This window comes from Zeus faber (assembly GCF_960531495.2).
Source record: "Zeus faber genome assembly, chromosome: 11".
Classification (NCBI taxonomy): Eukaryota; Metazoa; Chordata; class Actinopteri; order Zeiformes; family Zeidae; genus Zeus; species Zeus faber.
The window spans coordinates 13,222,900-13,245,668 of NC_137205.1; the positions used below are offsets into that span (position 1 = coordinate 13,222,900).

Below are 22,769 nucleotides of genomic sequence, written 5' to 3' on the forward strand. Positions count from 1 at the left end.
GCAATAATTATTATTATTAAAAAAGCTTATTATTATTATTATTATTATTATTATGATGATGATTCTTATTATTATTATTAATAATAATAATAATAATAATAATAATAATAATACGCTTTTTATTATAATTATTATTATTAATAACAATAATAATAATAATAATAATAATAATAATAATAATAATAATAATAATAATAATAATAATAATAACAAGAAGAACAAGAACAAGAACAAGAACAAGAATAATAAGAATAATAAAAACAAATCATATCAGAAAAGCGTGAACGTAGACGCTAAAAACTAGTACAACTACTCCTCCTAGAGGCCACATGGCTACACAGCCATTTACCTTTAACCTGCACCGGAACCCACGTGGTGCGGACGCTCACACGCTTATCGAGCCAGCAGGGACATGCTTTCTTTATTTCGGTAAAGTTTTAATCTTGCAGGAACACAGGTTCGAAAGAGGCCATGTCGGGCAAATCGGAATTAAAGATTAATTCCAAATTTGCGGAGAAATACGAGAAATACCGACAGAAAGAAGAGTTACAGAGGCGTAAGTGCTGGTATTATTGCTAGCAAGCGAGCTAACACCAACTCTGCTAATCCAACGTCATTTGAATAATACCGCTTCATACAATGTTTTTTAATGTAAATACAATGTCTTTTTATGTTGTGTTGGGCAGTAAAAGACCGATATGGAGACCAGGCTGATGACAGCGCGTCTGGTTCGTCAGACTCCAGCTCAGATGACAGTGAAGTAGTAAGTATCCATTCATCCACTGATCTGCTATTTACTATTTTAATGTTTACCAGGAATATGACACTGCACGTTATCTTGTTAATTGACGCTGGTTTGAATAGTCTGGTTTCTGCCGTTGTGATTGTGTTTAACGTTGTCTTTTTTGCCCTTAGGAACTCGATCCTAAAATTGAAAGGGACTTTTACAGAACATTGTCTTTGCTGAAAAAGAAAGATCCCAAAATCTATGAAAATGACGCCAAATTCTACTCTGATCAAGGTATTGTTACACATAATCACGGTTGTTGCTTTGACAACTTTCCATTTCATGACAGTCGAGTTTATTTCTAATATAAACAAAAGTGACTACATGGGGAAAAAAAGGATATCCACTTCATGAAAACTAAAGTTCCTAATTGGATTTTACTGCACTGTTTTGGTTTCAATGATGCCTAATGAAGGTCGGAAAAAAATGGTGTAGTAATAAATGATTCATATTTGAGTTTTCAGTGTGGGGAAGTCCTGTATTTCTGTCAATAAAATATGTCAATCTGATGATTTAGATGAGTCTTCCGGTGACGCCCAACCTTCCACCTCGAAGAAAGCAATGAAACCGATGTATCTGAAAGATTACGAACGTAAAGTTATCTTGGAGAGGGGAGGGTGAGTATGTCTCTATTCCTCAAAATTGTACAGTGTCTGATTAAATTTCGAGATGACTCAAGGTTGCGTCTTTTGAATAGTAAATACGAAGATGACGACGACAGTGACGATGAGGAAGCTGCCAAGAGAAATGAGGTATTCTTTGCTAGATTATGTCTTTGACCGCCAAGTTTGGACGTCTGGAAGTGGAGATTTCATTGATCCATGCTTCCTCTTTCTTATTTGCAGAGGGCTGCATCTCCCAGCTACATCCAGGAGCAGAAAGAACTAAAGGAAAGGTAGGGCTCATGTAATGTAGCTTGGTTCATAATCGTCATATCATCATATCATCATCATATATTTATATTTGATTTGCTACTTAATTAACAAACTTCCTACTAGCTTCCGCAAGTTTGTCCAGGACAGCGATGAGGAGGAGGAGGAGGAGGATGAAGGAGAGGGAGAATTCAAGCTTCTCACCAGGAGGATCAAAACCCAGGACGAGAAGGTCAGAGCACTGGACCCGATTTTTACCAAATGGAATGTCCCACCTTCATCATAGAAATGAAGATGGCTATAAGCAGCTCTTTCAGAACAGCTATGTTAAAATCGATTAACTCAGCAATCTGCATCTGATCGTAGGATAAGGAAGAGAAGGATTATGTGGAGTGGCTCAAGGGCCAGTCTGAGCTTGATGGTCCCGAAGAGGTGCAGGACATGGTGAGTGTGTGGAGAGGAGGGCAAAAAGTGTAGCTAACGGTTGGCATTCATTTCCAACTGAACACTGACTAAATGGGGAACGGTTTGTGTTGAGACAGAAGTACCTGAGGGACTACTGGAACGACCCCAAGCTGGATGAGAGCGAACGCTTCCTCAGGGACTTTGTTCTCAACAAGGGCTACATGGACAACGATGACGAAGACGACAAGTAAAGTGCTAATTCTTTGTTCTCCTGCTAGTTAATTCGACTGACTCTCAAAGATGGAAGTTGCAAATGGATGGTTGAAGACTTTAACCAAGTGTGTTGCATGCCCACTTAGACTCGAGCTAGAGTACTGGCAAAATCAGGCCATGGCAATATTTTCATTGAAGCGTTGACATTTATTGCATTAGCCTGAATATGCCCCGAAAGTGTTGTCTCTGTCAACAAAATATTGAATGAATTATCCTAAAATAAGAAATCTGATTTCTCTTAACACATAACAGCCTTGCAGTTGATTATGATAAGTGAATTATGGTATTTAATTAATAGTATTTAAATTAATTTGTATACTCAGACGTCTTCAATTGACTATGATCAGTTTTAGCATGTATGTAAGTTAACATGCTCCAAATACAAACAGGAAATCTTGAGATGGTAAATGTATGACTGTTGACTCTGCCCAGGATCCCCACCTATGATGAAGTGGTCCAGGGAGACGTGGAGGACTCTGAAGAGGAGGGGGAAACTTTCCTGGAGCGCCAGGAGAATTTTGAGAGAAACTACAACTTCCGCTTTGAGGAGCCGGACGCTCTGCAGATCAAGACCTACCCCCGAAACATCGCCACCTCTGTTCGCTCCAAAGATGACCGCAGAAAGCAAAAGAGGAGCGAGGTCAAAGAGAGGAAAATAAAGGTTTGTCCTATTCTCGCCCCGCCGCACGTGAACCTCTCAACCTTTTTGTACCTTGACCTGTCTCTCTCACGATCAGACATCCTCATCTTTCATCTTGTGCGACCACAGGAGAAGGAGCAGAAGCAGCAGCAGCTGAAACAGCTGAAGAACCTGAAACGCAGCGAGATAATGGAGAAGCTCAAGAGGCTCCAGGAGCTGACGGGGAATGAGCAGCTGGCCTTCAGCCAGGCCGACCTGGACGGAGACTTCGACCCTCAGCAGCATGACCAGCTCATGCAGGTGGGAAAGCACCCCCCCCCCCCCCCCAAATTTTTTTTTTACATGTTCTTTACTGTATTCTTACTTTAAGGGTGACCTCTTATGTGCCTTTTTAAGCAAGTAAATATAGGTATCTGTGGTCCCCAAAACATGTTTTTGAAGTGTTTTTTTTTTTAACTGAAAATACTACTCGGATCGTGCCTCTGTACCATCCTGTTCCAAAACAGGCTGTTTTAGTGTATGCCCGTAAAATGTAAATGCGCATCCGGTTTCCATTGTAAACACAGATTTCTCCTTATCAGTACACTAAAATCTGTTTATGAACAACTTTGCGAGAAATAAACAATGCAGTTGCTCAATCTTCACTCGTATTGGATCTACAAGGCCTTATTCAAAAGTCTGTTCAGACCATCACCACGGTGTCCAGAGCAAAAGCTCTGAAGCTCTATTTTCTGACATAGGCAGCCCACAAAAAAACAGACCGGGTTGTCTTATTTCACAGTTTGTGTGTTAGTAGGCCCATCAGAGACCCAAATGTATGTGCACAAGCGCTGAAAAAGTGAGTTTTTCATAACAGGTCCCCTTTAAATGTTCATGTCGGTACGTTTATTTCTTTCAAACTCATTTGCAGAAATGCTTTGGTGACACATACTATGGAGAGGAAGAGGGAGAGAAGCCCCAGTTTGATGACGGTGATGAAGCTGAGGGTAAACCTTTATTTATTTATTTATTTATTTATTTATTCTATTTGTGTATTTTGTTAATTAAAATGTTCAGTGCTACCTTGTTGATATTTTCTTAAGCCTTATAACCTCTCTGGCATCCAACAGAACACTGGAACTGGGATACCTGGACAGGCGAGGGTGGAGAGGAAGAGGAGTATGATGAAGAATACAATGCCCAAGAACCAGACTGTGAAGATCCGGACTTCATCGTGAGTGGACTCCTATTTTATCACGTTCAAGTGATGTATCCAGAAGGTGATGGTTGCTTACTTGGAGCATGTTCTGTCGCAAAACAGATGGATGCAGATTATGATCCCAGCCAGCAGACGGCCTCCAAGAAGCAAAAGAAAAAGGAGAGGAAGAGGCTGAAGAAGGAAGATGCCCCGCAGATGGGGAAGAAGAGAAGGAAGTCCCACTTTGCAGAGGTCATCACCACAAACAAGCCAGTGTTTGATCCTCGTAAGTGTCTGGAGATGTGGAAGTGTACTTTGTGAGAATCCGGGATTTGAGTGTTGTGTGTGCAGGCTGGTCAATTTGACTTTGGTCCCCTGACACCAATGCACCCTGGCCTGCAATTGGTCAACACTGTCACAAGTTTTTATTTATTTTTTTTGTCTTGCTCTCTGAAGCAGCGAGGTCTGTGCAAGGGCCACTATAAACTAGGTGTATATTGTAGTTTCATTTGTAACAGACTGTGACCGATAAGATTCAAATTTGTCCCGCGAAATCAATTCTTTTCGGACGTCGGACCGGGTTTCACGACAGTGGTGTAAAAGTGCAGTTGCACTCATAGGGGCGCCGAATACCAAAAGTTCCATAGTGCCGCGTCACATTTCTTAATTCAAAATATTTTGCATTATTGATGCACCCTGATGAACCCTGTTCCGTATTCGTTCACGATGGCTGCGAGCCATCGTGAATTCCCTCCCCTTCGGCTTGGCAGTACAACCCCAATGGACCCTCTTCTCAGCAGACCTTCATACATGTCTAGATGATTAAACACAGCTGAAGCTAATAACATTAATTGTGGCTCTGTTCTATTTCAGTGTCGCTGGCGCTCGAACACCTAATCAGACCCCAATTAATGTTATTAACTGCAGCTGTGTTTACCCTGCCATGCCCCGTCAGAACGTTCACCCGTAGTTCATTCCTGTCTCAGTTCGGTGGAACCGAGTTTCACGTTGTCATCTATCCTAGTTTCTTGGGGGTCATTGAAGGGTTTCCTCTGCTTGTAATTCGACGATGCCCTTCTTCAAATGACTGGAGCATTCTCACTAGTAGTAAGTTACTGAGATGGAACTTTAACATGTTTTGTTGCAGGCCCATTTAAATTTTTTTTCCCCTCAACGTTATTAAATGTGGCTCATTTGTGTTTCAGAGGAGAGGAGCTTTGAGCAGTATTTGGACGAGTACTACAAGTTGGACTATGAGGACATTGTGGACGACCTCCCCTGCAGGTTCCGCTACAGGCAGGTCCTGCCCAACGACTTCGGCCTGACCACGGACGAGGTGGGAATCCAGTCGCGCACCGATGTTGAGCGCCGTTGCATTTGGGGGTTTTCTGCGATCTGAGTGTGGTGTTAGTGATACCTCAGTCCCTGGGTCCTGCATTGATGAGCCTTGATGTGACTGACCTGGTATTGCTGCCCTCCGGGGCTGCTCTGACCAGGGAATGAGCTCTTAATCTTCTCTCTGAGCTGACCAGGAAGTGTTCGGGGGGCGGGCGGACAGCAACAACAAAATGCCTGAATGATGATGCTGCTGCTTTCTATGCATTACTATACTTGAATTCCGACCCCATCTTGTTTTCCAACCATGGCAGTAGTTTCTGACCCCAATGTTTCAGGTTCACATGCAGACTATATTGATTGTAACAGGTTCTCATTCCTAGATTTATCTTTTAAACGTGTGTTGATAACTTATTTAAACATGTCCAAATATCACCCAAAACATGTTTTATTTGATTGTCGCAATAACAGACGCTTTTGTTATGATTTTCTTTCTTCCTCACAAGATCCTTTATGCGGATGAGAAGGAACTAAACCAGTGGTGCTCTCTGAAAAAGACCTGCATGTTCAGGTATCCTTTTATTCCTTTTTTTAATATGAACACATTTTTCTTCAGAGTTGAGTAGTCCTAGCGTGAGGTGAATGACTTCTTACGCGCTCGTTGTCACAGGTCTGACCAAGAGGAGAAGTGTGACTTGCAGAACTATAAAATCAAGGCACGAAACATGATGAAAAAGAAGGAGATCCTGAGCTCCGTGTATTCTGAGTGAGTGTTGGTCTGGCTCCGTGTCAATCAGACGCATGACTGATGTGCATTCCAGTGTGGCTGTAGGGACCAGATGCAAAGTTTTCCTAAGTTTCCCTTTTTCCCACATCTTGCAGAGAGAATCCAGAGCTGGAGTCTAAGACCAAGGTGGGGAAGAAGAGGAGGGACCGGATAAAGGATGCTGAGAAAGTCAGAGGAGCCGAGGAGGGTGAAGCAGGAGCTGTTGAGGCTTCGTCCAGCAAAGACACCACAGGGCACGAGTCGGTCCAAGCTCCAAAAGAGGAGGAAGATTTCCTGGTGCCCAAGAAGAAGGCTAAACGGGAGGAAGAAGCTCAAACCGTTGTCACAGGGGAGGCCCAAAGCAGGACTGAAATGGCAAAACGACCCAAGAAGAAACACAGGCCTCCAGTCAGACGCCTGCTGTCAGGACCCCTCAGAGTGAAGATGGGAAACCAGTTGTTCAGTGGACAGAGGCTTAAGGCCTATGGACTAAACCCCAAGAGGCTGCATGGGAGACAGGTCTTTAGACAGGGCCAACAGACTCGAGAGAGGAAAAACAAGCAGAAAAATAAAGAATAATATGTATGTTATATTTTTATATACAATTTTTTTATTTGGTGGGTTTTACTGATTAGGATGTATAAAGATTCATGTTTTACAACTGAACAAATGTTAACTGAATATTTGTAATTGAACTACATGCGTAGTTAATTGAATTGTTCAATGTCAAACAGGGAGCAGTCAAAGATTAAGACAAATGGGGAAAGTAATTATGAATTTGGAATAAACTTGTGTATATCAAAATTGACCCTCTTCTCCAGTTTTGCATGGCATTGTGTTTTAAGGTCACGTGTCCCTTATCTCGGTTTGGGAACAGAAAAGGATTTCCGGATGACTGATGCTGTTAAGGTATCTTTTAATAGTTATTGGTCCAATACCTGGCTGAAATAGCATGTCAGCTTTTTCCCCAACAGGTGTAGTAATGGATCAAATGGGCACTGTCGTCCAGGTCTGTTCAGGCACACTGAAGAGGTACAATATGTAACTTATGCATCAAAATGTATATAAAACGACTAGACCGGTTGTGTATTTTGAGTTCCATACTCACATTATCCCGTGTTTCAACAATTTTCAAACCCAGAGTCGTAATTAACACCATCAAAATAACCCTTTTTCCTTCTGTAGATATATTCTGTCCATCATGTACCGGGGTTTAATGCGCAATGTTTCGGTGAAGTATCAAGACTGAAGCTTTACCGGATGTGACGAGACAAGTCCGGAAGTGACGTTGACGAGCGCGCGGTGACGCCTTTATTTTAAATCGGTTTATTTTGACGGAAGGTGTCGTCACCCGGCGCCCAGGTTCGTGTTTTATTACATATATCGATATATCACCGACGCTACTGAAAGTTTGAAACTATGCTCGGTGAAAGCTGATCGGTTTAATTTTGCGAAGTATGAAGTGAGCACATTAGCGAGCTAGCTGTTAGCCTCGCACTGGGTTAAAAGTAGGAATGCCTTCGGAATTCGACGGCGAATTCCTTCCAAACGCAAAAAGCAGACGATCCAGAATTGTTGGATGTTGTTGATGTAGCGAGGACGTAGAACGGGCTCACCGATTCTGCCTTCGTGACATATTATGTCCGAACTCCCTGGATCTTCCTGAGTCCGGGTCTAACAATGATATGGCCCTCCCCTCTCCGGGAAATAAAAAGAGGGAAAAAAGAAACCATTTAGGCGTGCAGGAATACTGATAAAAAGGTACAAAGATATACTCAAACAACTGGATATGACTCTTAATACTGTCATACACATGTGACATGTCATACACACTTATTATACCACTCGTTAATGTATTAAGGTCTTGCACATTATTTATCTTTAAAGATAACTACCAGAAAAGCTATAAGTAAAATATATGCTCAAAATATTTTGCAAAGGTACGCAGCCATAGTATGTAGAGACGGGCAGGCACTTGCATGTCTCTATGTGCTGTGTATGGCTGAGTACCGTGGCTCCTTTTTCCATTTGTACTTTTGTTCTTCAATAATGCCTTTATTGATGTTTTATTACAAAAACATCAAAAGCTGGTATGATGACCTGCGTTATGTGTTGAAATAATGGCGTATACCGAGTCATATGCAAGTGCTGCTTTCTTTTCTTTAGATGTACTTAAATAAACAATTGTCAAGACCTGTAATCTAGAGGGGGACATCCCAAACAGTATGCAGGTTGCTGTATGCATCTCAGTGGTATAGTTGGGCACCTATTTTCAGGATTGCATTCTTGTTGTTTTTTGCTATTCTTATTAGGCTCTTATGTGGGATTCCTTATTTTTTCAAGGTAATGTTTAAAAACGGTCTGAAATTATAATAGTGATGAATGAAACATGGATATATTTCAAGCAGTAGCCATCAGACTTTATATTGTGTCATTTTGTATCAAGGATATTCTTCCTTCTTCTGCTTCTGTTGGATTTGTTTTCTTAGTCGGCACTTTTAAGGCTGTCTTTTAAAGTTAAGACTTTTACTTTTAAGACTATATTTCTCATTGTATTCCCACTATATTCCCCCTAATATATTTGCTTGCAAGTCCGAATATCCAATATATTTCTAACTTAACCTCACTTAGCCTTGCTACCTTTTTGTACGATCCATGGTTAAACAACGTTAAGATTGATTCCTAACGAGATAACAATGAAAGCAATACAGCTAGAACATGTATGTAGCAGAATATTTCAGTGTATTTCATTCATTGGATTCATAATTACCATAACAATAATTAATAATAACCGATACATTTGTGTATTAAAATGTCTTATTTTGGAGTTAATTTTGAATTTGATTGTATATTGCCACTTTTTGTGTTTTTGTTTAATTTCTAGGTTTATTGTGTGTTGCCCTTTATTTTTCCTTTCATACAACTTTATTGTTATTGCCTATTGTTGTAATGTAAGCTGCTGTAAACACCATAATTCACCCAGACCCCAGGCTCGTATGTGGCTGTGTATTGACATTAATGTGTTGGTTTTGGCGTAGCATACGGCAACACACTCTGATCTTACTTCTTTTTTTTGTGGCTATCAGTGTCATCATAATGTCTCAAGCACATAATTTCCAAGATTTGGAAGAGACGGTGGAAATGGTGCTACAAGTCATCAACACCAACAAAGATGAGATTCAACTAAAGCTGGTGAGAAACGAGCAGCAGAACTTCTTTGATCGACATATGGAAACCAAGAAAATCGTCACACAGATTATTAAAGGTGAGTTACAACGGGAGGGTTTGTTCCTAGGTCTGTATAAATTATTTTTAAAATGTCCCGTGTGCTTTCATCAGAGTTATGGTAGTTGCCCAACACATAATTTCAATTCAAGTAGTATCATTTTCTGGCAATGAGACACTGTAAATTAGACCTTGTAAAGTAACGGAGAGGGATGTAAAAAATAAATAAATAAATAAATAAAATAAACCAGAAGTTATCAGCGTCTCAGAAAAGCATCTAAATTATAGAGTGTTAAAGAAAAGAATAAAAATGACTTGATTTTCTAGATATTTCTAATGGAAACAAATTTGATTACACATCGATTACTTTGAATTTGTGTCAACAGTGGGAATTATGGATGCATCCTTGTTCTAGATTTGGGGGCAAATTCACAAAGAATGGATTGCGGCCGCTTTTAGCACTGGGAATTGCAAATCAATTGCGCCCATTATCTGCACTGTCTCAGTGTCCGATTCACAAAAGGTATTGCGCAAATGATATGTCTTCACAAACACCCCCATAAAGTTTTGCTGCTGGGTGCAATTTGCCGTTGTTTTGCATCTGATCGCAAATATTCATGTGGTAAAATGAAAAATACATGCATTGGCAGGGGGGATATGACTCCAAGGAATCTGACACAGGACACACACTTTTTTTTGTCTCGTTCAATTAGGAAAAGGAGTAAAATAATTACATCTAAAAGAATAGAAACACACGCGTTTATTTGTTTTATTTTGAGAAATGGGCACGCACAGCGGAGCTTAAGCTGTTTTCCAAATTATTAGTCTTAATAATTAAGTCTTAATATAAAATTTAAAATAGTTTGAGTAAAGCACCGGCAAGTCCCCCATTTACGGCGATTGGAATTAGAAAATAATGGAAATGTCCACTTTAGTGAATTCGCCCCTTGGTGTCTTCACGTCCTTGGTGTCCTAACATCTCCATACACACCTCCTGTTGTATCATCAGATTCTTGCACCTAGGTTCAAATGTTTCTTTTACTCTCCCCCTTCATCCACAGATTTCGGCCGGTCCGAGGAGAAAGTGGGACAGAAGCTGCTGGACTTGGAGGTGCAGAAGAAGCAAGCAAGACAGGAGCTGAACATCCTGGAGGAGCAACTGAGGCAATCCGTAGCCAAGAGCCAGATCAGCCACTCTGAACTACAGTACGTTGTGTGTGTGTGTGTGTGTGTGTGTGTGTGTGTGTGTGTGTGTGTGTGTGTGTGTGTGTGTGTGTGTGTGTGTGTGTGTGTGTGTGTGTGTGTGTGTGTGTGTGTGTGTGTGTGAGACAAATATTAGCTATAACTTATCTTTAACCTAATCTCTCCCTGCACCTTTTCAATAGCACTGACTGCGATTGATCTGCTACCAACAATTATTTTGTAATTGGTTAATCTATTGATTATTAAAATTATTTCAAGTAACCCTACAGTGGTACTTTGACTTATGGGTTTAATTTGTTCCGTGACAGAGCTCGTAATTCAATCTGTTCGTATAGCAAATCAATTTTCCCCATTGAAATTAATTGAAATGCCATTAATCCGTTCCAGCCCCCAAAAAAACCACCCCAATTTTTTCCTGTTTCGTGTTTTTAAATAAGAAAAATGTATTTATAAATAACAAATACTGTATAGAAACATAATAAAACACAATAAAAGAGAATGTGTAGATCATTTTTGCCTTCTCGCAGATGATACCCTCCGTCGACGCGCTATTTCCTGCGAGCTGCTTCTCCGTCAACCACACCAACAGCAGATTCGTCAACCACACCAACAGCAGATTCTCCATCTTTTCATGGACAGCGGTCCGCAGCTTAGACATTGTTTTAACGCCCTTGGCTGGCGTAATAATCTTTTTCGTCTCCTTCTGCTTCAGTGTGGTACATATGGTAGAAGTACTACGCTCGTACTGCCTCGCCAATTCCAACACACGCAGACCTTGCTCATGATTTTCTATTATTTTGCGCTTTAAGTCAATGGACATCATCCGCTTCTTCTTCTCAGCACTTACTTTTTTCATGGTTCAAAAAAAAATAAATAATAATTGGCGAAATAACTGCACAAAAAAGCACAAAACGCAAGCACAAAACACAAAAGAGATGCTTCCACGTTTAGGTAACCACGTGAAGTGAAGGAGTGACGCGCGGGATGCTGGCCGCATTTGCTCTCCACGCCAACTAGCGGCGGCACCTGAAGCTTGCTCCTTGTAACTCAAATTTTTGCTCACAAATCAATACAAAAAATCGACGGAACGACGGCTCGTAACCTGGAAAACTCGTATGTTAGTGCGCTCGTAACTCAAGGTACCACTGTATGTCTAAAATATGAAATTGAATATAAACGTACGTGTAGCCTGGAGCTGCCACCACCAGCGTATAGAAGCATAAACACAGAGCCACAGTTTTATTACAATGGAAGCAGCCTGGGAACCAGATGAATCTGCAGCTCATGTTTCATTTGCTCTGCAGAGTACATCTGGCCAACCTCCCATTCAAACAGATTTGCACCCGACCTTGCCAAGGTTGGGCCAATCACAACCGTTAATCTAATATGGGGCAAGGTTTGGTACAATGACGATGCAGAGGAGCGCTGTTGAGGCATTTTCGTAAACAACCAAATTTGGCCCATGTGGAACGGTCTGTTGAATCCTCTATGCCAACAGTATTAAATTAACTGGACGCTGTATTTTCTCGAAAAAGCTTTTGTTGATACAGGGTTTCCATCGATCCTTAAAGTCTTAAAAGGCATTGAATTCAGTAATCTAAAAATAAGGACATTTTAAAAAATATATAATTTACCGAATACCTCTTGCATTGACGTCACGCAGATCAGGATAGTGGAACCAACACCGCTGGCCACCATGTGGCAACGGGAGAAGGTTTTGAGGGCCATGCACACACTCTTCCATACTCTGTTTTTCTTTCTAAGCATGTTATCCTCTGGTGTGATGCTTCGCTAAAAGACAAAATACTTAATGAATGCAGTAGAATAGTGTGGGAGTCTCTGCCCACAGGTAGGGTTTTAGGGAGGGAGTCTTTCGTGCCGGGGGTTGCCGACATGGCGAGAGTTTTCAATTAAACAGACTGAACAAAAAGGCTCGCTGGCCAAAAGGATAAATAATAAAGAATAATGAGTTCGGGCGCAGGAGGAATGGTGTTTCGCTCTGGCTCCTGGTCGGCCGACGACCCCGTGCGCTGATCCTCTCGGCAGGACAGACAAGCTCCCTGCCCCGGACTGGACCAATCAGCATCGCACGGGCGCAGATCCGGCCGACTCGGGGCAGCTGTGCGGTCGCGGGGAAGGAAGCCATACTGCCGTCTGCAGCCGCGGCTAAACCACGCCCCTTGGTCCGCCACAAAGAGCTGTTCAGAATTAGTGTTCTCGGCCGGTTGTGCCTTTTTACTTGTTTCATGATTTTTATGTTATTGTTTTCCATGCGTTCCACTCTCGAAAATGTTGCATGTTTTAAGTAGATCGTTTTACTTTTTCAATGGACCAAAGAAAGTCATGTTTTATGTTGCAATAAACATTTGAGCACAATTATCCATAACCCTAAGTAATTGATGTCCTTTTTTTTTTCTTCAATTTTGTTTTCATTCCTAGTGGTCAACTCTTAAAGTCTTAAATCAAACTTGCCTTGAGCTGTAGGAACGCTGTGATAATAAACATGTGTTTTCCATACTTCCAACAGGATTTGATAAAAGCTGAATTCATCAGCTCACTCGCTCAGCGCTATGTCACACCTTTCATTGCTCTGATTGGTTGGAGGTCTATCCAATGCTGTGATTGGTTGGAGGTCTATCCAATGCTCTGATTGGGTGTAGGTCTATCCAATGGCGTCCGGAGACATTTTGGTCCTGGCGAATTAGCCCGGCAATGCCAGGCTGCTATGGCAGTAGAACGGTGTCAAAACGTCCAAATAAAGCGGCCAAGTTGTCTTGAGCCACATTTGATACATATTCACAATTTTATTTAGTTTGATTTAAATTAAGGTTTACAGATGCAAAGCATTCTATGTTTGAGACATGCTACAGTCACAGCGACTGACACATACTCTATCAGTAACCAGTTGTTTATGAAACTATTACAATGATACAGCTTCTAATGATTTTTTTTTTTTTTGTTTGAATGTTAGGAGTTACATCCATGAAGTAGTGTGGCTTTCTTCCTCGTTCGAACCCGGCTGGAGAGACTCCTATATAGAAATCATTGTTTTTGGTTTTTATTTTATTTTATCCCTTTTTAATCCTTCCCTCCAGGATCCTACAGGGGGAGATAGAGAGTTTAAGACACACAGACGAGGAGCTGGAGAGCCTGCGGCATGAAGTGGACGAAGACACCACGCAGGTCATCCCCTCCGCCATGTAGGTCACACGTACACGTACTGATGCCGTCGGGTCCAGTAATAATGAACAGTTCATGAGAACCCTTTCTCACCCGTGTCCAGACGTAAAGAGGCGCACTTTAAGGGTTCACGCAGACACTGTTATTTTGATTTTCCACTTTCTTTTGAGGACTTCATTATTATTCTTGGTGGGGGGAAAAAAATGTGCTTCTGATCCCTCTGTCCCCCGTCTACAGATATATGGCGCAGTTGTACCACAAAATAACCAAGATCAAGTGGGAGCACGACACAGAGCCGCACATCTTGAAAGGAGGTAACCCCCTTTCATCTTCTAACCCTTTTCTCCACAGTTTTCACAGCTTCAGTAGTTCTTCATCACCACCGACACGCTATTATGTCACGGGTTTATTAAGCCTTTATGTGTTTCCTCATTGCAGTGCACTACGGCGCAGACCTCGCTACTCCAATCGACATCGACACATCGGTGCGAGCGCGATGCGACGTCAGCGACCAGCTGTGGGCCTTTGTCAGCACCGAGTGGTAGCCGCCGCACCCAGGCCAAGTTAGCGCTCACTCTGTCAAGACTGTTGTTCTGGTCCTGGCAACTTTTTTTGTTTGTCACTTTTATATGTTCCCTGTCATGTTTTTGAGTTTTTAAGTAATTAAATGGGTCCGAATTCCGTGCAACTGCTGTTATGGAGTCGTGTTTTGAAATCTTTTAAACTCTTGACTTGATGTTGAAGTTGGACTGGATATTAAAACTGTGGATAAAACGATAACATAAATGTGCCACAAATGATGCTGTCGTGTAAATGACTAGCTGTTTAGATATTTTCACAAATTGAGTGTGTGTGTGTGTGTGTGTGTGTGTGTGTGTGTGTGTGTGTGCGGGGCGCTTAGGGTCCCGGAAGCGAGGCTTTTCAGCGAATACAGTCATGTGACACCAGCTCGTTGGGAACCCTTTATGGGATTATTTTGGTTTGAAAGCGGACGCGACCAGTAAGCCAAAAGACGTAAATTGCCGTCTTTGCAAACCTGGCCCGAGCACCGGGTTTCACAGGCTGCAACGAGGTTCAGTAAAAACAATCGTTTAATTGTTTTTTTTTTTTTTATATTTTTGTTTGTATTTTTATTTTTAATATATTTTCAATCTTTTGGGGCCGCTTTCTAAAATCTCACAACTCTGTCTATAGCAGAGGAGCAAAATAAGAAGATCAAATCGTGTAGTTATGCCGGGGAAAGGAGCAGTAAGGGTCTCTGCTCAGGAGGAGGAGGCGGAAGCGGCGGCTGCGGCTCCCCCAGGTCCTGGCATCAGGTGATCTGTCAGTATCAGTATCTGAAAGGCCGTTTCAGAATGAGCTGGAAGCTGGGTTTATGATGTTTCATTAATTATTTTTGTGGATTTCTCCAGAAGGGGAGAAAAGCACCGGACGCGGTTAAAGCGGCGATGAGGAATACCAGTTCCTATTCAGCACGCTTTGAATTGCGCTTTACAGGTCATTAAATTAATTAAATTAAATTAGCAAAACAAAGGACAAATCGGCCAAAAGAATATCCGCTGATTGCCAGCCACAGATATATTCGTCCAATCGCCCAAGACTGATATAAATATAATACAATAAAGGTAAAAGTAAACAGCATGGATAAAAATCAAACTCAAGGAAAATAAATGCAAAGAAGGGGAATTACTTGACAAATATTGTACCTAATTACAACTAAAAGTAGTAGGAAATGAATCCAATTAATGATGCGTGAGTAAAAAGTTATGTACTCTAAATCTACTTGAGTATTAGTTACTTCTAAAAAGGCTACAATCCTTGCCTACAGTACTAAGCATTTCAAGGAAAGGACATTGCCTCTGTATTAAATATATAATATATCAATAGAATATTTTTTTAAATGAAAATTCACAGAAATGTGATCCAAAGTGGCAGAGGAGATAATAAAAAACACTTTTAACAGAAATGTCTGACACCGTCTCAATAATCAAAATATTGCTAAAAAATATCTAATGTGCAGGAAGTCAATTTACTTAAGCTAAGTTAACCATTGGAACAGGCTCGTTTTGTCCTGGCTTTTGTGACTTGTGTGTCCTATATTTGAACAAACAGGGAAATTATGAGCAAAGAATAATACAAAGATAACTGAATTTTAAATCCGCCTGCTTTGTGTGACTTCTGTCTTTGTCTTATGGTAAACTGTGCCATTCAGTCAAGACTAGACAATTGGAGCAGAGTTTGATGCGAACTGAAACCTTTTTTTTTTTTTTTTTAATATGTAAGCACTCGTGCAGCAAACCATGTGGTTAAGGTGGGAGGATGGCATATGGCACTGCAAAGTTTCATATTCGAATGTTGCAAAGCTTTGGCCACAAGCATTACTCATTAAGTTGTTAGCTAGCGCTTAGAGTGAAGATGGGTTTTTGCATGTCTAATCTGTGGTGACACTTATTGTCTCCCCTGACTTTGTTCTTTACCGGAAAAGAAAAGTTTATCTCACATGCATGACATTTAAACATCAAAATGTTGGTGGAATCGGGTGTGCTTTTATTATTTTTGTGTGCTGCAGGGGCCGTGAGATTTAAGCAGCCACACCTGTCTTGGGTCTAGTTCATTTGGCCTGGGATCAGGGGTGTCTGCGCACCTGTTGCTCTTCAGAGCAATCGATGAGCACACGTTAACTCACCCATTCCCGCACACACGCGGAGAGGAGTGTTGGGTCATGTCACCATTTCATCTGCACCCGGCGTGTAACATCTTGCCAATAAACCGGTTCTTCCTTAACCATCATTGCCTGTTTCGGCGATTCCCTGGAAGAGCCGCTTAGTGTGGCAGGAGAACTGCTACACCACATATGACCAGAGATCATAGATATAGAACTTGATTACACTGCAGCTAGGCTGTCTAACGAACGAAACTTAAAACGAACAATTCTTAATTTAGCTTCTTCTTCGCTTCGGGTTAACTTGAGGACTAAGGAGCATGTTGCTGACATGTTTGCCCTGATTAAATGAAATAAGCAAATTATTTGTTATTTTAAAAGCCATTTTAATGGCCTCTTGTGTACTTTTATTTTGGATGTATTTCATTTTATGCCCCCTTCTCACTTATAATTATCACGCATGCGCTTTTGGCATGGACAAAAAAACACAGATGCAATATAACAAGAATGGTAATAATATATGTAACTTTGTTACTTGTGAATGTATACAATTTGAGAAAGAAATGTATTCAAAATAAAAATTGTATGGGTGTAAGGGATGGAAATTAACTCTTAAGCATAACTATAGGAAGAGTGAGAGGAATGTCTTTTTTCCTTTTTTTTTTTCATTTCATCGATTTGAATATTTTCAAGATGCATTTATTTACTTGAATATATGTGGATATTAAAATGCATCATAAATTAAGAACATTCGTGATTATGCAAAATTCATCAATTATGAGGCAGTATGACAAATATATATTCTTTAATTTTATATTCTACATTTATGTACAGTTAACTAGCAACAATGTTCATTTTTTAGGAAAAATGATTCACAATCACATAAAATCTTCAATACCTTGAAGCCCCAGCATTCTATGATCTTGGGTTTTGACAGATCTCTATTGTGTAGGATACGTTTCAACTGCCACAGTTATGGGACAATAATACATAAATATCACTTCATTAGATAAGAGCTGGACTTTTTTCAACAGGGAAATTCCGAGAGCACTTGTTTTGTTCTGTAGGACTGCGGTGGATTCTTTCCATATGATAACCAATTTTTTTTAAGCCACCAAACCAGGAAGGCGTCGAGAAGCCTCCACCTTCGGCTTTATTGCTCCCGATCATGTCTGCAGCTACATATGTTTAGGAGACCTCCAAAGCTGCACAAACCAACCAGCATCGGTGTGACGTATCCAGTGCGTCTCCAAGCCACTAAGCCTTTGATCTCGGTCGAGGGGACTTCTACAAGAAATTCCTGCTGACCAAGGTTCAGATGACAGAAATTACATGGTTTTGGCTGCAGATCTTGGGTGTGGATGTTTTTGACAACGTGTTATTAAGTGTTTGCCACGGGGGCAGAGGAGATAAGGATCGCAAGGGTCTCGTAGCTGGTTCTTCACTCATGCATCTTTGTACATGATTCTGTAAAAAGAAAACGTTCATGAAATGTAATTATTTTGCTCATGTCACATCAGGCATATAGTACACAGCTCATTGTGTACTGATGTAACATATAGGACCAACTGTCACAGTACAAGTTATTTGTCTTAATGTCTCGACTGATATGAATTGCCCATAAGTTTGTTTTTGTCTCCTTATTTCAGCGCTTGAATGATGGATTCATTAAGCATATTTGTTCGTGAGGATAATGCCAAGGCTTTTCATGCCAAGTGCAACACATATGTAAATTCCTTGCACATGTGTTGTTTTCTCAGCTACATTGCTGTAAGAGCGTCGCCCTCTCAAGGACATAAGTCTCTCAACTCTCAGTCCAAACTATGACTCCCATCACTGAGACAAGCGGAGCCACTGCGTCATGTCTTGGATATGTTGGGGTAGATGGCCTTGATGGTAGAGGGTGTGAGGTTTCCAGAGGACACCGTTGTCTCCAGGCCCTCCAGTCTGTGAGAGGCTGCGTCAGCCTTACTTGTGCTGCATTCCAGGAAAGGGACCCCAAACTTCTTGACATGTCCATCTTTTGTCAGGAGGCAGTGTCGGCACAGCAGTCTAAGGATGGCCCTCCTCATGTCTTTGCTGGTCAGGGTGTAGATTATTGGATTTAGAAGGGAGTTGAACATGGCAATGCCCAAGAAATAATCTGCCTTGAAGAGCACCTGGCAACCCTTCACTGGGCAGAAGAAATCCAGCAATAGGAGGATAAAGAGGGGCAGCCAACATGCAATGAAGACCCCCAAAACAATGGTGACTGTCTTTAGCAGGGCCATATACTTCTGAGACTTTCGGGCAAGGCCTTTGCGCTGGGGACCTGAACCGAGGCGTTGTGTGTTGGACTTGACAATGCGGAAGATGCGGAAGTAGAGCACGACAATGGAGAGCAGGATGGCACTGAAGATGGTGATGCAGAAGAGTATGTAGCTCTTGGCATAGAGTGGCAGGACAGTGGAGCACTGGTTCAGACGGCCCATACAATTCCAACCCAGGACAGGCAGGACTCCCAGGAACACGGACAACACCCAACTGGCTCCAATCAGAGCAAACATGCGCCCCTGCTTGGCCCCCTGGTACGGCTTCATCCTCACCATGGTCACGTGGCGTTCAATGGCAATTGCCAGCAGGCTAACTACAGACGCGGCCAGCATGATGAAGACACCCCCTTCCCTCAGGAACCACAGCACCGGGGTCATCTTTAATGTGCGTGCCCCTGATGTTATAATATTTACCATGTAGGTGAACCCGGCCAGCAAATCGGAGAGCGTTAAGTTGCCCAACAAATAGTACATGGGCAGATGGAATTTCTTGTTCTTCCATATTGCGAGTAAAACCACAGCATTCTCCAACACAATGAGCAGGCAAACCAGGAGGAAGGCAATGGCCTCTGGCGTCAGTCCGTCCTTGTACTTGTTCTCCTTCAGCTTCCCAGTGAAGTTGTAGTGCTTCATGATGACGACATTGCTCTGGTACTCCCTGAACATCCTGAGCAGGTAACCCGCTGAAGGTGCGACGGGGCCCGCAGTGGGGGCCACAGCAGCATATGCAGCATGGGAAGCTTCTGTCGACATTGTCCAATATGGGGGTGTGTAAGAGTTATATGGCGTATTATTTTGACCTTATTAAAATGTTAATGTTTTTTTTTTCTGATATATCCGCTGACAGGGTGTCATAAAGTCCTTCTTTGGTGCATGGTTTCTCTCTTCTTTGAAATCGGAGGAAACAACATTGGCAGGTGGGGGAAATATTCTCCTCAGGATTCAGACGATGGTTCTTGTTCTAAAGTGGCACAGTTTTTCTTGATTCGATTTCTTCTTGTAAATCTCAACTGATCATTCCCTTGACAGTCCACAAGGGGGCTGTGAGAGACAACCTGCAGGGAACCCAACGAGAAGCGTCAGTTAGTGTCTTTGAGGAGTTACAAAGCAATGAAGAACAAAACAACTTTCAATAACAGTTAGAGGGAAAATGTAAATATGAATTGAGTATAAAAAAATACCTCTTAATTCAGTATTTGCATGTTAATTCTTAGCATTGGCGTTAACTTGGCACGAATGTTAAGAGTGGGATAAATGACTAATAATAACAACCAACACTAAAATATTGAGCTCCTGAAATTGCTTTCAAATAAAATATCAAAACAAATTTCAAGTCATGAATAAAGTCCAAGCCACTGTTTTCAATTCTGCTCTGCTTTGAATAAAGATAAATCTAAATAATGTGAAGGTCGAACAAGTTCTTCTCCATTTTTCCGAGCATGCTCACAGCGGAGTTTACATTATGCATTTGACATTCTCTCATTTCCCATTCAAGTTGCACGGGAAAGTCGAGCATTTAAACCAGCAGCGAACTCACCGTGAGAGGATGGGAAGCGCAGCTCTCCTGCGGAGCCCGTGCAGAAACAGCAGCTGAGACCGCGCGCTCTGCGGATCCACGCACGCCAGAGTGACGCCCGCAGTTTGGTGTGGGAGTGTGTGGAGTGGGACAAGACTCAGCACGAAGTGGGCTGGTTCTCTCTTTGCCCTTCAACGACTTTCTTCCCTCCCTCCCTGACCCCCAAGTGCTGTCTGCCAACCGCTGAGGACTGATAATGTCATTACACCAGGGACACAGTGTTGGATTGATAGATAATCTCATTATAGGAGGGATAAAGTGACGGATAGATAACATACCTTTGTCATTTTATCCACCAGCAGCTAAAGAATGAAGGAGTGTTTTCAGGCAGGTTGTAATTTGATATGTTCTTTATTTGTAATTACTCTATAGTTGTAGATAATTAACCGTGAGATTCTGTGAGTTGCTTTTCAGGTTTGTTGCTGTCAAAGTCTGTGTGTCTGTCTGTGTGTGTGTGTGTGTGTGTGTGTGTGTGAGAGCGATTGTGGTCTTTGTTCATATTTTTATTAACATCCTCTGAAAGACAAGAGGAGTGGGTTATTTAACCATACACTAGCTGAGATCAACAAAGAATAACCCCAAAACCATAAAACTAACAGTTCCGGACAGAATGACTGACAATGGTTGAAACTGATGAAAACCATAGTATTGAATTTTTGTTGAATTTTTTTCTTCTCCAGAAACAACGTATCGGCTCTGAACCCTCTATTGATTTATGCACCTTAAATCACTGCCAATTTAAGTATAAAGTATATTTATTCAAATGTTCTTCCCTTAAAAGGCCAATTTCTATGTTTTGACAAAACAAGTATCTTTTCTTTGCGGTATACCAATGTAGGTCTAATTTTAAAACTTGCAGTTTTATTTGTTGTAATGTATTTCTGATCTAATTTTTGATGCCACAGTGCACTTTGGACCCTCACAATAAGGACAGCACAACGTTCCAAGAAAGCATCTCCCTTTTAATGCATTTTGCTCATCTATTTTGTGTAATAGATACACGCCAATGTCAAGCCTTTTCACTGTACACAATCATCATTATTGTCACAACTCACTGTGTTTGCGTGGACATCCATCGTCCAAAACACCAATGTGACTTGGGGGTGGAAATTGCGTAAGCCGCGGGGGTGGGAGAGCAAGGGCTGCTGTGGACTTTCTCTAAACAGGAAGCTCCTTCATTGTGCCTGGAAAGGCAAGGGATATCCTTGAGAAACACCTATGAAGTCATTGGACGGAGCGGACACACTTTGCATTCCACTCTGACGTGGAGAGGTACAAGAGCAGCGTCTTAAAACGCCCATTACTCATTTCCACATCTGATTTGGAAAGGCCTTGTTTATGATGCATAAGAAGGGCCATTACCAGTTGTCTCCCAGCTACAAGGGGCCTGTTGGGTCCAAATGTTGGACTCCATAAATAGTCTCTCTGCCGCCCCTACCTTATTTTAACTTCAACTGTCGTGCTGGCAGGGTTCCTCTCACGTCACCTGCTCCTGGGGTCAAAATGTTTCCCATTTCAACCCCATTCAGTGATTTCCAGTTGGCACCAGTGCACTTGAGCGGTGGTTCTCAACATGCCAGGGGCTCCTTCAAGAGGTTCCAGGGGGTCCCCAGCAAAATTATTAATAGTTAAACCTTCCCATTAGAACCGTTAGAGAATGTAAACTAATGACAGTTTTGATCCTAGTTTTGCTGTTATCGCTATATAGACAGGTGTGGAAGCTTGGACTAAATCATATCCAACAATAAAAATCTTCTCAGATTGGGAGTCCCAGAGACAAAATGTTATCAAATGAATGTGCTTGATATAAAATAATAGTTGAGAATGGCGGTACTTGGGGTCTGTGGTTCATCGTCATACAGTCGTCCTCTGTCTGTGTTGTCTCTCCCGGACCCCCAGGCCCACCCAGGGACTGTCAGGTTGAGATCCTCCACACAAACCCAGAGTCGACCAAGTGGCTGCCAACCCCCCGCGGTGGCTCTGTGACGGGGCCTCGGTGCGTCACCTCTGATTAGTTAGCACACAAAGAGGCGACAGCGGGACTCCCAACTCAAGTCTTTTTTTTTTTTTTTTTTCCCACGGTAGATATCCTCTTCCTTTACCATTTCTCTCCCCCCAGGCCACAAGGACAAAACATCTTGCTAAAGTGACCAGTCCTCTGCCGTTCCACCCAGTCCCCTGGCTGCCCGGGGTGGGCGGGTGGGGCATTCTTTGCTCAGGACTTTCTGGCTCTAGGCGATATATTCCTATGACGTTAGCGGCCTCGCGGGGAGGAAGTCGGCTCAAACTGGCCCATGCGGTAATGGCCTCCTTTGTATTTATTGCCGTTGGCCTCATCTGGCTGCTGTTGGTTTAA

The 22,769-nt window shown here is 42.0% G+C and overlaps 3 protein-coding genes across 3 annotated transcripts; 2 read left to right on the forward strand and 1 right to left on the reverse strand.

Moving 5' to 3' along the window:
- The first annotated feature begins 414 nt into the window (after positions 1-414).
- On the forward strand, positions 415-7,063 carry kri1 (KRI1 homolog). The gene is made up of 18 exons (XM_080009643.1): positions 415-556; positions 687-763; positions 916-1,021; positions 1,305-1,404; positions 1,485-1,539; positions 1,633-1,682; positions 1,786-1,891; positions 2,026-2,103; positions 2,202-2,311; positions 2,770-2,998; positions 3,107-3,277; positions 3,888-3,963; positions 4,087-4,190; positions 4,278-4,440; positions 5,360-5,490; positions 5,996-6,060; positions 6,160-6,255; positions 6,372-7,063. Exons 1-18 carry the CDS (start codon positions 472-474, stop codon positions 6,832-6,834), a joined length of 2,265 nt encoding a protein of 754 aa, XP_079865769.1. The 5' UTR covers positions 415-471; the 3' UTR covers positions 6,835-7,063.
- Positions 7,064-7,571: 508 nt separating this feature from the next.
- Positions 7,572-14,545, forward strand: spc24 (SPC24 component of NDC80 kinetochore complex). Its single transcript, XM_080009494.1, has 6 exons — positions 7,572-7,617; positions 9,342-9,520; positions 10,542-10,686; positions 13,779-13,883; positions 14,101-14,177; positions 14,302-14,545. The coding sequence occupies exons 2-6, from the start codon at positions 9,352-9,354 to the stop codon at positions 14,406-14,408; spliced, it is 603 nt and encodes a 200-aa protein (XP_079865620.1). The 5' UTR covers positions 7,572-7,617; positions 9,342-9,351; the 3' UTR covers positions 14,409-14,545.
- Positions 14,546-17,315: 2,770 nt separating this feature from the next.
- On the reverse strand, positions 17,316-20,513 carry s1pr5a (sphingosine-1-phosphate receptor 5a). Its single transcript, XM_080009639.1, has 2 exons — positions 20,375-20,513; positions 17,316-19,892 (listed from the first exon to the last, which is right to left on the reverse strand). The coding sequence occupies exon 2, from the start codon at positions 19,588-19,590 to the stop codon at positions 18,385-18,387; it is 1,206 nt and encodes a 401-aa protein (XP_079865765.1). The 5' UTR covers positions 19,591-19,892; positions 20,375-20,513; the 3' UTR covers positions 17,316-18,384.
- Between the last annotated feature and the right edge of the window lie 2,256 nt (positions 20,514-22,769).